The 16,230-nt window shown below is 41.0% G+C and overlaps 3 protein-coding genes across 5 annotated transcripts; all 3 read right to left on the minus strand.

Annotated features, from left to right (window-relative positions):
• Positions 1-2,702: 2,702 nt before the first annotated feature.
• LOC121530863 (homeobox protein EMX1) lies at positions 2,703-5,997 on the minus strand. Its single transcript, XM_041836163.2, has 2 exons — positions 3,936-5,997; positions 2,703-3,533 (listed from the first exon to the last, which is right to left on the minus strand). The coding sequence occupies exons 1-2, from the start codon at positions 4,366-4,368 to the stop codon at positions 3,202-3,204; spliced, it is 765 nt and encodes a 254-aa protein (XP_041692097.1). The 5' UTR covers positions 4,369-5,997; the 3' UTR covers positions 2,703-3,201.
• A 280-nt stretch (positions 5,998-6,277) lies between these two features.
• Positions 6,278-11,499, minus strand: LOC121530869 (beta-1,4-galactosyltransferase 7). Of its 3 annotated transcripts, none has more exons than XM_041836186.1 (6): positions 10,717-11,499; positions 9,671-10,003; positions 9,094-9,319; positions 7,505-7,588; positions 7,158-7,262; positions 6,278-7,012 (listed from the first exon to the last, which is right to left on the minus strand). In XM_041836186.1, the coding sequence occupies exons 1-6, from the start codon at positions 10,854-10,856 to the stop codon at positions 6,857-6,859; spliced, it is 1,044 nt and encodes a 347-aa protein (XP_041692120.1). In that variant the 5' UTR covers positions 10,857-11,499; the 3' UTR covers positions 6,278-6,856. The 3 variants fall into 3 exon arrangements, with proteins under 3 accessions (XP_041692120.1, XP_041692110.1, XP_041692126.1); XM_041836176.1 differs by having other exon boundaries at positions 6,278-7,015; XM_041836192.2 differs by lacking the exon at positions 10,717-11,499 and adding an exon at positions 10,344-10,698 and having other exon boundaries at positions 6,278-7,015.
• A 169-nt stretch (positions 11,500-11,668) lies between these two features.
• Positions 11,669-15,940, minus strand: LOC121530883 (transmembrane emp24 domain-containing protein 9). Its single transcript, XM_041836205.1, has 5 exons — positions 15,756-15,940; positions 14,986-15,086; positions 14,716-14,841; positions 14,410-14,556; positions 11,669-13,724 (listed from the first exon to the last, which is right to left on the minus strand). The coding sequence occupies exons 1-5, from the start codon at positions 15,901-15,903 to the stop codon at positions 13,575-13,577; spliced, it is 672 nt and encodes a 223-aa protein (XP_041692139.1). The 5' UTR covers positions 15,904-15,940; the 3' UTR covers positions 11,669-13,574.
• Between the last annotated feature and the right edge of the window lie 290 nt (positions 15,941-16,230).

The following is a 16,230-nucleotide window of genomic DNA, read 5'->3' on the forward strand; positions in this document are numbered from 1 at the left end:
TTTATTGAATTGATTTGTGACTAATAGCCTATCCATATGCGTTTATTTCAATGTTACAAAGTGATATCATATTAAATCAGAAGCACCATAATTTGAAGAATGTTGTTGTTAATTATTTACTAATTATAACTTACTTATAACAAGTGTATTATGCCCCAAGTCCCCCCCCCCCCCGCCCCCCAATAGAAAATAATAAAAAAGGTTCTCACACAAATAAGTTATTCTGCTTTTTCCTATTTGCAAAGGAAATGTATCCTATAGCCCATAGCTGACAGTAGCACCTATAGGTTGATTGCACAACTGAATTCTAGGTCAAAGATCAGACTAGTCCTAACCTTTAAACCTTTAAAGCCACTTCTAACAATTTGAACATGATAATTCTCGGGATTAACTACAAAATATCTCTGAGGTTTACTATTATTTTTTATTTTTTTATCAAGGCATCCAAAACCACTGTGGACTGAAACTCCGTTACATAGGTCTGCAAAATGAAACACCTTTACAGAATAGGCCTATAGGTCTGCTAAATGAAAGTCCTTTACAGAATAGGCCTATAGGTCTGCTAAATGAAACTCCTTTCCAGAATAGGCCTATAGGTCTGCTAAATGAAACTCCTTTCCAGAATAGGCCTCTAGGTCTGCTAAATGAAACTCCTTTCCAGAATAGGCCTATAGGTCTGCTAAATGAAACTCCTTTTGAGAATAGTTCAGCTAAATAGGTATTTTTTTACTAAGGTCAAAGGTCTGGGAAATATGTCCTCTTTATGTTATGTCCAGGGTGCCTTCCCTCCCTCTTGGGTAGTTACCATCTTAGATGTTGTTGAGGGAGAGGAGGGGGAGGGGGGGGGGGTACCAGTAGATCAGAGACCCAGCCAGTCCCAGGAACCCAGGACAGATGTCAGTCCTTTCAGGGGAGAAATAATCAGGACGAACCACAAAAGCCCCCCTGCTTCCATCTTTCATGATCTGCTCTGTGGAAGCTGATGTGAACGACCAAGGGTCAAAGAGCCCTTTGAGTCCCAAAGGAGTTGTCTCCACCCCTCTTGTCCCCTATACCAATCCTATGCCGCCCAGTCCCCCTGTATAGAATTAATAGGTTTTACTGGCAGATCTAGCCCCGGAGCCTTTGATTCAGGCGGCCATTAACAACTATTAATTTTGCCTCTGGCAATTAATGACAGATTTTGCGGATCTGAAAGGAGGTATTAAGCAGTTGGAGTTTTTGTAGGTACACAGGGGTGTGAAGCTGAGTTAAAATGTGATTATTGTCCCCCTGCATGGTCTGTCTTGAATCAGCTAACTGGAGTTAAGTCCCTTTTACATGGAATGAGGTTACTCTATTCAGAAAGGAACAGACATAGGATGTGTTATAGTAAATGGCAGCCATTTACTTTATTCTATATAGTAAGCTATAAAGGACATGTAAAACATGAGCAGTTTTACAGAACTCTGTTGAATGGAACATTCATCTACACATCAGGTCATTACAGATTACCTTTATAGTTTCAGTACATTGAATGAGGAATGAAAACAGTCCCCTTAAATATACATCTTCGTTGATTATATTAATTCAGTATTTTAATAACAACTGTATTAATTCGAAGTTACAGTACAGGCATAGTTAAGTACATCTGTCAAAGGTAAAGCATCGTTTTGCCAACTCTTCTGCTGGCTTAATTATTTATTTATTTTAATTTACATTTAATTTTGGTGGTAAATTAATGATGTCAAGTGAATTAATTGGTTATCTGGGGAGCTCTATTTATGTGGTCAATGCCCTCTAGTGGATGTTGATGGTCTCAGTATAGGTCAGCGCCGGGATAGAATTCATGATATATCTATTTTAATAAAAAAATACAAGGCCTTCTATTTTTCATAATTACCTATTAGCAACATTTTTATTTTATTCAATTCAATACTATTCTTTTAAAAATGTACCCCGAATTACAATAAATGTATTAATTTCACGTGTATACTTTATTAATATCTACATAATGGAAACTTCTATATACTACCTAATTGAAATTGAACCGTAAAGCATATTTAGGCTCAAATTGTGGAACGTTTTGTGCGACTATAATTGCTGTCTCCCTCTCGGAGCTGTCTTGATTTATTTACTCTCGCGCACAAACATTTCCTGTCTCTGTCAGCTCGAGTCCATAAAGGTCAATTAGGAAGAAGAAGAATGTCAGTGTTGGGTCTGACTTTAAGCTTTTACCTCCACACACCTGGCTTCTAGGAACATAATACCTGGTTAAGTGAGGGCCAGTTTGCCTGGAGGGACTTCTTTACTCATTGAAGACGAATAAACAGACTGTAGTGGCCCATAATGCATCAGTCGCTCAGTTTGGGGCTATACCTGGAGTCTTGTGTCCATCACACTATTGTCATCCGAGTATATTAGAATGAGTCGATTTGGTATATATATATATTTATGTATAGTTATTTGCAGCAAATACATTTACATTTTAGTCATTTAGCAGACGCTCTTATCCAGAGCGACTAACAGGAGCAATTAGGGTTAAGTGCCTTGCTCAAGGGCACATCGACAGATTTTTTACTTAGTCGGCTTGGGGATTAGAACCAGCGACCTTTCGGTTACTGGCACAACGCTCTTAACCACTAAGCTACCTGCCGCCCCAAATAGCGTGTTCTTTAATAAATACACACTTTCTGTTTTGGACACGGCATTTTCTATATGAAAATGATTATACACCATTTCTCATCTATAGGCCAAAGTTTTATTATAAAAATTACAAGTGAATTGCATATCAAGTAGGTAAAAAAATAAGTCAAAACAAAAATATAGAGACAGTAATCAGTAGAAAATATTCCACATTAAAGAACAGAAAAAACAGCAGTATAGGAGGCCTATATCCTGGGTTCGGTACGTGGATAAATGCAACCACATAAACTGAAAATAAATCCAATAAAAAGTCCGTGTGAAAAGGAAGGGGTGAAAAAACTAAATCACATAAGGGATGTTGTGAAACAGGAATATAAAATACATTACAAAAATGACATGGCTAAATCTTCAGTGAATCATAGCCTAGTTGATAGCTGATTGATGAGCTAAAGCATCTCATGCCAGGCCACACAGTGGTAAAATACAGGCAAGTCTCTTGTTTGACAAGAACAAGAATTCAAGAATCATCGTGAATGTGTGTGATGGCCTCAAGGCATTTACTAATATAACTTTAAATCAAAAATACACCCATGACTCGTCATTGTCCACGGAAATCAACTCATCCTCCTCCCTGCTCGATGTTTCATTGTGCGCGTGCTTCTCCGGTACATCCGCCATGTCACCGTGGGCCTTCCTCCACCGCGTTCTCCTGTTCTGGAACCAGACTTTGACCTGTGTCTCGGTCAGTCTCAGCGCTGAGGCCAGAAGCATCTTCTCCGTCCCGGTCATGTACCGCTGCTTACTGAACACCTCTTCTAGTTTAGTCAGCTGGTCGTCGGTGTAGATGGTGCGGATTCTCCTGCCGGATCTCTGCACGAAGGTTCCCCTGGATAGACTGCCCGGTTGCCCTGCAGAGAAAACAAATATTAATTTCCAAACAATATTCTTCAATATACATCATCACAATGACACCTATTCCATATTCCATTTGGAATTAAGAGGAGTCAGATCATCAGTTTTACAAGACAATTCAACGCGAGACCTATAATGTAGGCCAGGGTTCTTCAATTCCGGTCCTGGAGGGCCGAACCACCTCTGTTTTTCATCCTCTCCTTCTAATCAGGGGCTAATTCAGACCTGGGACACCAGGTGAGTGCAATTAACTACCAGGTAGAAATAAAAAACAGAAGTGTTTCGGCCCTCCAGGACCGGAATTGAAGAACCCTGATGTAGGCTAATATCACTTGGGCCAAAACAATAAAAGTCGGAAACATTGACGACATAAATTGAACTCTTACGGTTATACAGACCTTGATTATAACCACTTAGTTGCTGGTAGTAAACTGGGTGAAGTGAATTTGTGTCTCCAAGATGCGCCCAAGTCAGCATCGCCGCAGGATGGTTCCTTGCGCCTCCGCCTGGTTGCTGGATGTGCATGGCTTGTTGTGCGGCTGCTTCCCGGGAAGGACCCACGGAAAGGATAACTTCAACACCGAAGCAGCACGCGTTCTTTGTCTTTGATAGAACCTTGTTTGGCAACCATGAAGAGATGTCCGTTGCTCCACCATAAAAGGGAAAGTATGATGGTGATGAGAAAGAAGATGTCCGGTTGAGGGAACTCGCGTTAAGGCTTCCTCTCGTCATGGTGCACCGTTGAGTGTGGCTCATTCTCCAGGCGGGAGGCAAGGACTTTATACCCCGCCTCAACAGATAGATCATAGGGCCTGAAAGGTCTTGTCCCATCGAGTCAGAAACTACTTTGAGGAGATTAGTGTAAACCTGTCCTGATAGGGCCGTCTTCTGGTCGACCGAGAGCCGATGACTCAATTATGACCTGACAAAGACTTCAGACTGGAGCTTTGCATGCGGGGCTGAAGTGACAAATCACCACAAAGGTAATCATTATTCAGTAGACAGGCCTAAAGGTTTTCATTGTGATATTCAAATGAAATAATGATATAATCGAAAACGAATTCCATTGGGTTTCGGCAAACGCCCGCCCCCAAAATAAGGCAAAATTGCCACTGAGTGCGACTCAGTTTGTGCTTATGAAATAAATGTGTTATAGTCTATTCTATCATTATTAGGCTATGAAGGCACACAACCATGATCGCATATGGACAGCGCATTACATATGATAGCTTGCTTCCTATGGTATTTAAATGCAATAATGACACTTCTCATTGTCATGAAGCAGAAATAGGCCTAACTGCTGCAGTCTTGAGCAGACTTTAAATGCATAACGAGTTATGACTGATTTTATAAACTTACCATGTCATATGCTAAATTACAGACACCGTCTATTGTACACTTCTTGGTAGTGGTACACTTATCTGTTGTTTGCATTTCTAGTGGATTCAAAAATCGGGCTTGTCTATAACCAGTGGGACAATGCAGGGTTGACTTCAAAGGTGTGTAAAAGCCCTCATTAATGGCCGTTTACAGGACCAGTAAGATTAAAGTCACACCTTGAATGACAGGCTAGTTATGCACCTTAATTTACACTCTCAAGCAAAGTGCCATCAGTTAACAATCCCTATATGCATTTCCTGAGTAGGTTTCAACTGCAACAAGTACTGTAGCATTTTCAATTATAGTGAGGGACATGAACATAACAAAGCTTAGGTACAACTGTCTTCTGTCAGACAGAACTTCAAATGGATCAAATAGATCATGTTAAGTACTGAAAATACAATACGTGTTAATCATATTATGTACAATGAAGACCTTTATAACGAGAAAAAGACTATGCATGTTTTTCCCAGGTTTGAGTCATAACTTCATATACATACTGAATATTGTACAAATACATCTACGGTACCATTGACTTGTCTAGTCATTCAAAAATACATTACAGCAGTATGGTATATGGCCACACTGTTGTAAACACAGCATCATTTACCCAAACATACTTTCATAACGTCTAGTCGGTCTCTGAAAACATTCTAAAGCGCAACTGTAAACCTTAAAAGCTGTTTTACCATCAACAACAAACCCAAAATGGTACCCTGATACTCAACTCACTACTAGTTGATCACATGATGGGTCACAGTGGATACCGGATGAGAATACAGCGCTATGGATCATGGAAATGCCAATGCAGTGCATTACAACGTCAGAAAGAAAACCCTTTCATCGTAAACTAACTCTGATGATAATACATTAAGACAGACAGTATAGCAGACTTAAATTGAAGGACAGAGAAGGGATTTCCTGAAAAGTGCAAATGGTCCATTGGGATCACACCCAGCAGCAGACAATCCCTGCGTCCCACTGCTGGCGTGCCTCTGAAGCTAGGCAGGGTTGGTCCTGGTCTGTCCCTGGATGGGAGACCAGATGCTGCTGGAAGTGGTGATGGAGGGCCAGTAGGAGGTACTCTTTCCTCTGGTCAAAAAAAAATATCCCAATGCCCCAGGGCAGTGATTGGGGACATTGCCCTGTGTAGGGTGCCGTCTTTCGGATGGGACGTTAAACAGGGGTCCTGACACTCTGTGTTCACTAAAGAGCCCATGGCACTTATCGTAAGAGTGGGGGTGTTAACCCCAGTGTCCAGGCTAAATTCTCAATCTGGCCCTCATACCATCATGGCCACCTAATCATCCCCAGCTTCCAATTGGCTCATTCATCACCCTGTAACTATTCCCCAGGTCATTGCTGTAAATGAGAATATTTTCTCAGTCAACTTACCTGGTAAAATAAGGGTAAATATTAATAAATAAACAGATACAAAGGCCATTGCTTATTATTTCAGTATACCCTTCCTTTCATGTATCCTCAATATTGGCAAAGTGTCTGTAGTTTAAAGCCCCTGCATGAGATCCAGTCACTCACAGTTCTGAACGCAAGTCAGACAGCTACGCTGCAGTTCTAAAGGATAACTTAATGTAGCTAGTTCAATATAAATACATTCCATCTCTCCAATGAGGGAAGGCGTTGCTGGGGTCAAAGGCCAAAGCCTCTTCTCTGGGTCGATTGTATGAATAAAAAAAATCAACATTTTATTTTTTTTGCCATGTCTTCCGGACCAGAAACTGTCCTGGCTAGCACAAGCAGGGGAAACATCGCCCTCTGTAGCACCTGGGTCATGTTCATAAAAGGCGCACAAAAACAAGTGTCTCATTGGAGAAGTTCAGGTAGTCCCTCCCTGTTTTAGTCTTGTTTTCTTCTGTTTGGAGGAGAATGAACATAACCCAGATGAGAGGCAGCAATGGGTCTATCATGGGGGGCCATCTTAGTTCAGCAGACACCAGGGAGTCTTGTCCGTGTCACACTCCAGTTTGGTGTTGAGGACAGTGACAGGGGCTCCGCTAATAGTCAGCTCATGTCTCGACTCCACCTTGTACTGCAAGTTAGTCAGCCCGCCCTCGGGGTCAACCTTGAATTGTTCCTTCCAAAAACGAGGAGAGAATGCAATAATGTCAGTACTGTGATTTAAAAATACAACCAAAGAGATGAATACAGTATCTGTCTATCTCTGAATGCAACACATAACAATCCAACATGGTAGTAGTTTCCAGTGAAAGCATCTCTACCTGTTTCTGTGCAGCCACTCTCTTCTGGTCTCTCTTCCTCCAGGCAGGGTCGTGGATGTGGCGAAAGGTTTCATACCCTGTTTTTATCCCACTGGGTCTGAAGAGCTGGCAAACAGAAAATGAGAGATTGATTATATTATTAATAGTATTTAGAGACGTGGCAGCAGCTTTTTTTGCTGGTCTACATGCAAACGTACTATGAGTTTTTCTAATATGTAGGTAGATGTGTCAGATACCAATGCTTATCATTCATTGGCTTGTCATTATTTTGGAGTAACTTGAGGGATTAGCCAAACTTCCTAGCTATCTCTGTCGCTTTGTGACACGCAAGGACAGTCCTGGTTTACCTGTAATCCAGCAGTTCTTAGTCTCCTGTAGAATTCATCGTCCTCTCTCCCCCACCCCCAGAACCGGTTGGACATGCCGTTGCACTTCCGGAACACAGAACATGACAGTTAAAACAGCACTTCAAGAACACAGAACATGACAGTTAAAACAGCACTTCCGGAACACAGAACATGACAGTTAAAACAGCACTTCCGGAACACAGAACATGACAGTTAAAACAGCACACCACCACCATGAACAATCGTGCAATTATTATTATCTATCCTGATGGCTAGTCACTTTACCCTGCCTTCATGTACATATCTACCTCAAATACCTTATTATTATCTATCCTGATGCCTAGTCACTTTACCCTGCCTTCATGTACAAAGATCGTACTTTTTGGAGAAATGTCCTCTGGTCTGATGAAACCAAAATAGAACTGTTTGGCCATAATGACCATTGTTATGTTTGGAGGAAAAAGGGGGATGTTTGCAAGCTGAAGAACACCATCCCAACCGTGAAGCACAGGGTGGCAGCATCATGCTGTGGGGGTGCTTTGCTGCAGGAGGGACTGGTGCACTTCACAAAATAGATGGCATCATGAGGAAGGAAAATGATGTGGATATATTGAAGCAACATCTCAAGACATCAGTCAGGAAGTTAAAGCTTGGTCGCAAATGGGTCTTCCAAATGGACAATGACCCCAAGCATACTTCCAAAGTTGTGGCAAAATGGCTTAAGGACAACAAAGTCAAGGTGTAGGCCGTCATTGTAAATAAGAATTTGTTCTTAACTGACTTGCCTAGTTAAATAAAGGTAAAATAAAAAATAAAATACAAGTATTGGAGTGGCCATCACAAAGCCCTGACCTCAATCCTATAGAAAATGTGTGGGCAGAACTGAAAAAGCGTGTGCGAGCAAGGAGGCCTACAAACCTGACTCAGTTACACCAGCTCTGTCAGGAGGAATGGGCCAAAATTCACCCAACTTATTGTGGGACGCTTGTGGAAGGCTACCCGAAACGTTTGACCCAAGTTAAACAATTTAAAGGCAATGCTACCAAATACTAATTGAGTGTATGTAAACTTCTGATCCACTGGGAATGTGATGAAAGAAATAAAAGCTGAAATAAATCATTCTCTCTACTATAATTCTGACATTTCACATTCTTAAAATAAAGTGGTGATCCTAACTGACCTAAGACAGGGAATTTTTACTAGGATTAAATGTCAGGAATTGTGAAAAACTGAGTTTAAATGTATTTGGCTAAGGTGTATGTAAACTTCCGACTTCAACTGTACCTCAAATACCCTGCACATTGATCTGGTACTGGTACTCCCTGTATATAGCTCCATTCTTGTGTATTTTATTTTATTCCTCATGTGTTACTATTTTTAAACGCTGCATCGTTGGGAAGAGCTCATAAGCAAGCATTTCACGGTAAAGTCTACACCAGTTGTATTTGGCACGTGACAAATCAAATTTGATTAGAATATGTGTATGGGTAAATAATGAATTTAATGTATTGGAGCTCTGAAATGCTGTCTTATTATTATTATTATTATTATGGATAATGAATGATTAACTTAACAATAGGCTAACCTACCATGTGATAATGCTGTTTGGTGAGCAGCAGGATTCCTCCCACGTATGTCTTGTAGTGATAGAGGGGGTGTAGTTCTGGTGAGGCCACGTGGAAAGGGCCCTCCTCTGGGAATCCATAGTCCAGCGCTTCATTCAGAGGTAACAAGTCCACATCGTGCATGGCGATGTAATCAGTGTCGTTACCACTCTCCATGTAACCAACGTTAATGAGAGAGGCTCTGTTGAACCTGTGGTGAGATATGGATGGAACTAATTATTTACTTCCAGTAGGAGACAATATTTATTTGGTAAGGCGCAAATCAACTAGGCACACATCCAGACTATAGTTCCCCTGTGCCAATCAGAATTCATCAACACCCACTGGACTGAAATAGAACAGAACATAACAGAATAGAACAGAACAGAACAGAACAGAACCGAATAGAATAATAGAACAGAACAGAACAGAACAGAACAGAATAGAACAGAATAGAACAGAACATAGTATAATATGTTGTGGCCTTCGGATTAGACAGTAACAGGACTTCTGTTGTAGGCCTAATGACTAACAAGGCAACATAACGTCTTGCATCACTTACCGATAGTGATCCATCTGGTTAATTACGAAGATCTTATGCAGTATTTTCTTGTTGTTTAAGAAGGTGTGCATGAAGGGGACAAACACCAGCAGCTCCTCAAACCTCTCCCTGAACGGTATCAGGAGGGCCAGCTTGTGAGGACCCCAGGAAGGGTTGTCCGCAGCAGATGCCTGTCTCTCCAGCGGACAGGGCTGAGGAGGGAGGCGTCCGTCATCCACTACAACCCGGCTCATGTCTCCTGTACAGCTGAGTTGGAGCCATAGGAGGGAGACCAGTACCAGCACCATACACATACCAAATAGTTTGTAGACTGTGCATTTCCCAGACCAGAATCTGAAAGTATAAGTAATAGCAAGTCTCATATTCAGCAATGTAGTGAAGTCAATCAATGTTATGTTGTACACCTTAACCATAAACTGACCAAGTGTCATGCATGTCAAAGTGAGAGCTTTAGTAGCAGTAACTCAGTTAGGCATTAGTATTGTACACTAAACGCTTGCACAACCAAACCCATACACACAGTATGCAATGGCTACGTCTAGAATATAAGGAATGGCTGCCTTAAAATACTATCATTAATTTTACCAGCAAACAAACAAAAATCAATCCACCAACATTATTTCACACAACAAAATCTGAGAACAACACACTTCTATTGTAGTCAACTACTCACTGATTACTCTCTTCTGGACGAGGTACTTTTGGTTTCTCATTTCTTTGAGGTTGTACAATACTAAGAAATTATGTGAAATATTTGAACAAGCTTAGTCATCTGACTGCAATCCATTTACACCAGCTGCATTCTTAAACGTTTTAGAGAGCTAGGTTTGTGTCCCAATGTAAGAGCCAGAGATAGAGGCTTTAGTGTATCTACAGTAGTAGTGTATTGGTATTATTAAATAGGCCTCGCTAGTAGTTCAAAATGAAACACATTTACTAGCTTGCTAATGTCTTGAAATGCATAGGTCTGTTCCCTCATCTAGACTAATCAATCTAGGATAGGATCATTGTGAACATCAGGGCTGCCGACTACCGTTACGTTTTACCTTCTGTCTTCTTTGAAATAGAGGACTGGTTTCCTTCTTGATGAATACATCATTTTCGAAGTTGCAAAGGACAACAGCTTGAAGATTGCACAGAAAAATACAGTATTGCTATTCCCCAGATTTGGACAGTAGCTACTCATGAAACAGATAATGTCGTCGTTATTCTACAATCGAACTTCTCCATTCTTCCCGGCTCTCTCCTTTTGCAGTCGGATTATTTTGATGTCCAACTGATGTTCTTGTCATATTCTTCCTGGAAATGTCACATTACGCCTTTGGTTACTGAACGTGAAATGCCGTGCCAATGTTTGGCAAAGCTTTGGCTTGACGCCGGCTAATAACAGAGCAACATTGATGCTCACTGCTAGATGTCTAGCAGGGGTGTAATCATTAGTCCAAACTGCTGCAAAACGTTTGCAACTAAAACGAGAGTTTCTATTTAACAAATTAAGGTAGGTCCCGCCTCGTTTCATTTCGTTTAAGAAACGTTTTGCAACAGAATCGGCGTAATGAAGACGCCCCGGGTGTACACGTAGCAACAAGGCAGAGCAAGGGAAATGTTGTTCCTATCCATGTCCTACTGCACAATGAGACCAAATATTGTTCTATCTGTGGTGAGACGCGTGGATTTCGGGAAACAAAAAAGTCTAGCAACATAAACTATACAAATATAATTTGTTTCAATAATTAAGTGTGTTTCACACACTACCATACGAAAGTTACATTGCCATAATTCGTTATTTCGCTAAATAGCTTCTACTCAAGAAAAGATCATCCGTTTTAATAAGGTCTGCCTACGATATTGCTCCGGGGGAAACACGTTATCAAGCACTGAACGTTCCTATGCATTTGCGGAACTATAGAATGCATTCCCTATGGATGGACCCACATCTGATCTAATATTTTTGTTTGGCAAAGTGTCGGTGGAAAATAGTAATTCAAGATGGCTAGCCAAAGGTGACAAAACTTTATTTTTTAGTGCAATTTAGACAGGTTTTTACATTTACAGAATCTAAACTTAACATCCCCCCACCAAAAACAAACCATCCCCAATTGATTCAAATCATACTCGAAATCTCTGATACTGTATCTAACCATATAAATGCAAAAAACCCGCCAATGATGAACTAATTGAATAAGGAACAGTTTTGGGAATATTAAGGAGAAACACACAAAAAACTGATTAACTGAACAAAAATATTTTTTTTGCAACAATGATCCAGTATAGTTCAAATTGTTTTATGAATGTCAAGAAGCAAGGACTGCTTTCTGGCTAAGTACTTTCCAAGTGTACAATTGATTTGATTTTGATTTGGATGTTTACCCAAGAATCAACTCCTTGTACATGATGAGAACTGGAGCAAACTGTTAACCTGGACAGCAGTTCTTTATTTAATTGAATTAAATCTGTGTCTTCAAAACTCTACCTGAGTATTTGCAGAAAGGAAATTGACAAAACAGATCCCCAAAACAGCATCTCTCTAGGTTCACTTAGATATGCAGTACAGATGAAAAAACAACCAATGTTCACTTGACCACATTCAAGCCAATGGATTGTGATAAGGGAACATCTTTGGCAGTGTATTCAGCAAGTTAGGGAGAAACTGTGTGAACTGATTTCGTACTTCAGCAAATGCATAGCTAGTATTTCACAACTGTTTTCCATAAAACTACCATATTAACAACAGACACTCTAGCACCACCCTTTAACCAAAATGTCATGTTTCTTGTCTCACTTTCCAGCTTTATAAATTGACCATTAAATAAAACACAGACAGAGCCCGTATTGAGAAAGTGTCTCAGAGTCCAAGTGCTGATCTAGGATAAATTTTGCCTTTTATTAACAAGGGGTAACAGATACTAGATCAGCACGCCTACTCCGAGGTGCTTTGGGAATACAGATACTGGTTAACAAGACAGGAGAAGGTTCCCAATTTTCAAGATCTTCATTTTAAAATTCTGCATATTCTGGATGTCTTTCTGTTTCTAAACACACAGACCACGACCAACACTGAATACATCAGGGGTTGAAATGTACATTCATTTTAAGCTAAATCAAAACGTAAAGATTAGTACGCACACATTACCAAAAATAAGTTTCATAAATCAAATCACATTTTCTGCTGTATGGCTCTAAACCAAAATAGATGATCTCTCTCGGCCAGTAAAAAAAACCCCATTACGATGCAAGTAGAGTGAGAACATTGTCTAATCAGTTTGAAAACACACCTGTTATTTTGAGAGAAGAGATGTGGCCTGTAATATGACTGACAGGTATTCTAGTCACAAAAAGTGCTACAGAAATATCTTATGGGTTGTCAAGGTGGTTTTAACCTTCGAAGAACAATGTTTGATATCATCAATAGCATAACCATGTTTGATATCATCAATAGTACAAGACAATTTTTTCCCAGCCAAAAATAAAACATATAGCATACTGTAGAGGATCATAAATAAAACCAATTGCAGACAGAGTTATCTTACAGAAACAGGGATGGGGAATATCAAAGTCACAAAAGGGTCTTAAAAATCCAAAAGCAGAGCCCTCTCAAAATAAAAATAATTGGGTGGTTTTCACTGATAGGATGGTAACCTCACCAGTCTACACACATACTTCTGAGAGCAAACTCGCATTCTGACTGATGTTTAAGTACTGCATTCAGACCAGGGTTGGGTTCAATTCACTTATCAATTCAGGAAGTTAATTCAAATTGATGAATGAAAAAAGCCTCATAGAAAACAATGGGGCAATTCTCAATTCAAGAATAGAGTTAAAGTTAACTTCCTGAATTTACTGATTTGAAACCGAATTGATCCCCAACCCGGACTCAGATAAACAACAAAATGAGAGAGCAGGTCTACACTAATTTCTTGGCCTCGAAGAAACTCTTGAGGTGTCTCATCTGCCAGAAGCCAATGGCCACCAGGATCAATGTCTGAACGATGGACCACCACAGAACCCTCTGGTTGGTGCTCTCACTGGTCTGCCTGAAGCGCTCCTCACGGTACTGAAAGAGACAGAGCAAAGCTTTCATAAAATACAAATAGTAGCACACAAGCCAATGCAACCAATTTCTGAATTCCAACTTGACCCCTACTCACTAGTAGATCTGACAGGATTGGATAGGTGGAAGCTATGATATTTCCACCCAGCCATTCAGAAGACTATAGTAAGCTGTTACTCACATGCTTATATCTATCCAATCCCCTCAGATCTACAGGAGTGGCTAGAGTGTGGGGGCTAGAGGTCGATTTGGAAATTTAGCAAATGTCTTAAGTTTGCCTTGAACAGACTATTATATTTTAAGGAGAAAACGTTGCACCAATGGCGGTCTGCTGTTCGTCTCGCGTTCATTCCGCTCTGTGTGTTTCAGGGACCATCCGTCAGTAGGTGTCTGACTGCAATTACTTTAGCCTTTTTCTACATCTAGAATCGATTAGCAAATTACAGCTGGCACTCTGTTCAGAGGTGCTAAGTAGTCTCGGCCGGCAAACACTACCGGTGTGTCCAGGGCTTTACGCAACAGGACAGCTGACCGGTGTGTCCAGGCCTTTACTCAGCAAGACAGCTGACCGGTGTGTCCAGGGCTTTACTCAGCAGGACAGCTGACCGGTGTGTCCAGGGCTTTACTCAGCAGGACAGCTGACCGGTGTGTCCAGGGCTTTACTCAGCAAGACAGCTGATGTACTCACCCTCTGATAGTTCTGCTCCTTCTGGATCTGGTCCACCTGCTCCACCAGCTGTCTCACTCTCAGCTGCAGCTCTGTCAGCTTGTCTTTGGCTGCAATCTCTGCATAGTTATTGGTGTGCTCTCCCACTTGGATGTCCAGGTGAACTCTCTGAGAAAACAAAGGGTGGTTCACAACAATTGAGAGGAGCATCAATGTGGGTATTTACTTGTTTTTGACTCCCCTCCCCCCCATTGCATCCTGCCATCAACTATGCATATTGTGAGTGCAATAGCTTTTTTCCCCCATTTGTCACACTAATGTACTTACAAGCATTCCTCCTGCGAAGAGGGCGAACTTGGAGGAATTGGAGTGAAGGCAGATCTGATGTTCTCCTGGGGTGTGAGAGGTGAAGGTGAATCTTCCCTCCGAGCCGTACTGACGAGACAGGATCACCTAGAGTCCAGACGGGATGCAACACCTTTTCAGTATCATCACTATTCACTTCAATGCAGCTTTGGTCATAATTATTCTCACAGGTTTCTCTCAAAGAATACCATATGAAGTGAATGATACTAGTTGCAGTGTGTAACATCCTACCTTCTCATCAGGATCTTTCACCTCAACAAACATCCCCAGACCCTGTGTGGCAGGAAGGTACTCTTCTTTCTGCTTGTCATACAATTGTGTACGATAGTTTCCTAAAAATAGAAAATACAATTGTTTACACATGCCAGCCAATGATTGCTTCTACCGGTCCTGTCCTTACAAGTGCCTAGTTAGAGGGGTAAACTGTTAGGGCCAAGGGTTGTTTCTGTGCAGGACCTACAGTATGTTAACAGGAAGTGGATATGGACATGGATGGTACGACAGTAAAATATGATGTAGTTACATGGTTTATATTTATGAAAGTATCAAAAGCATGCGTGACATATTTCAAATATGATAGCTGTAGCTCGCCGAGGACATCAATATGACAGGTGTCTGCTTGTTCTGTTCGGTATTACTGCACTGTTGGAGCTAGAAAAATAAGCTTTTCGCAGAACCTGCGATAACATCTGCAAATATGTGTACGCGACCAATACACTGTATTTGTATAGCTAACGTTGGCTAGCTGGTTAGCCTGCTCATGAATTTGAGTAGCTAGCTAGCCAAGTATGTCAACAAGTCAACTGAAAAGTAAGTTTACAGCCCCCTGTACAGACAGGTTTCATGTTGGCTGGCTAGATAACTACCGAACTAGATTGTTGGCTAAATGTTAGCTAACTCGAACTCGGAAGCTAGTTTGACGAGCTAGCAAGCTAGCTAGCTGTTAGCTGACTTCTCATGGCTAAATAGCATAGCAATCCCAATGGACACAAGATACTGACCGATGATCATCGTTTCATCCGGAATTTCCTCTATGAAGCATTTCTTCTCAGTTTCTCCGATGTGAAAGTACAGCGAGGAGACAAAGGTGTAATAAACGTTCAAAAGCAAAACTGACAGCACACAATACTGCATTTTGACAGCCACCATCTTCCAGCCGGTGATAGACGAAGGATGTTGTGATCTGAGTCTGCGCAGACACCAATGCCACGTAACCTATCGCTTACCATCGTCCAATCAACACTCGAGTTAGACTTCTGGTTGTAGTTCGAAGTAATGTTCTTCCGGTATAAACTATGCAGGGGTTCGTTTCAACCCAACACTAACAAAACGAATGAAAATAATTAACTGATCATGGTCTTCAATTTAGACATCAATTAGTTGAATCAGTTGTAGAGCTTTGCTGGAAGAAGTCCAGGGCTAACATGTGTACTGTCTGTCACACAAACACCAAATGATATGGAAGCATTAGGACTA

The sequence above is a fragment of the Coregonus clupeaformis genome, chromosome 2 (genome assembly GCF_020615455.1).
Source record: "Coregonus clupeaformis isolate EN_2021a chromosome 2, ASM2061545v1, whole genome shotgun sequence".
NCBI lineage: Eukaryota > Metazoa > Chordata > Actinopteri > Salmoniformes > Salmonidae > Coregonus > Coregonus clupeaformis.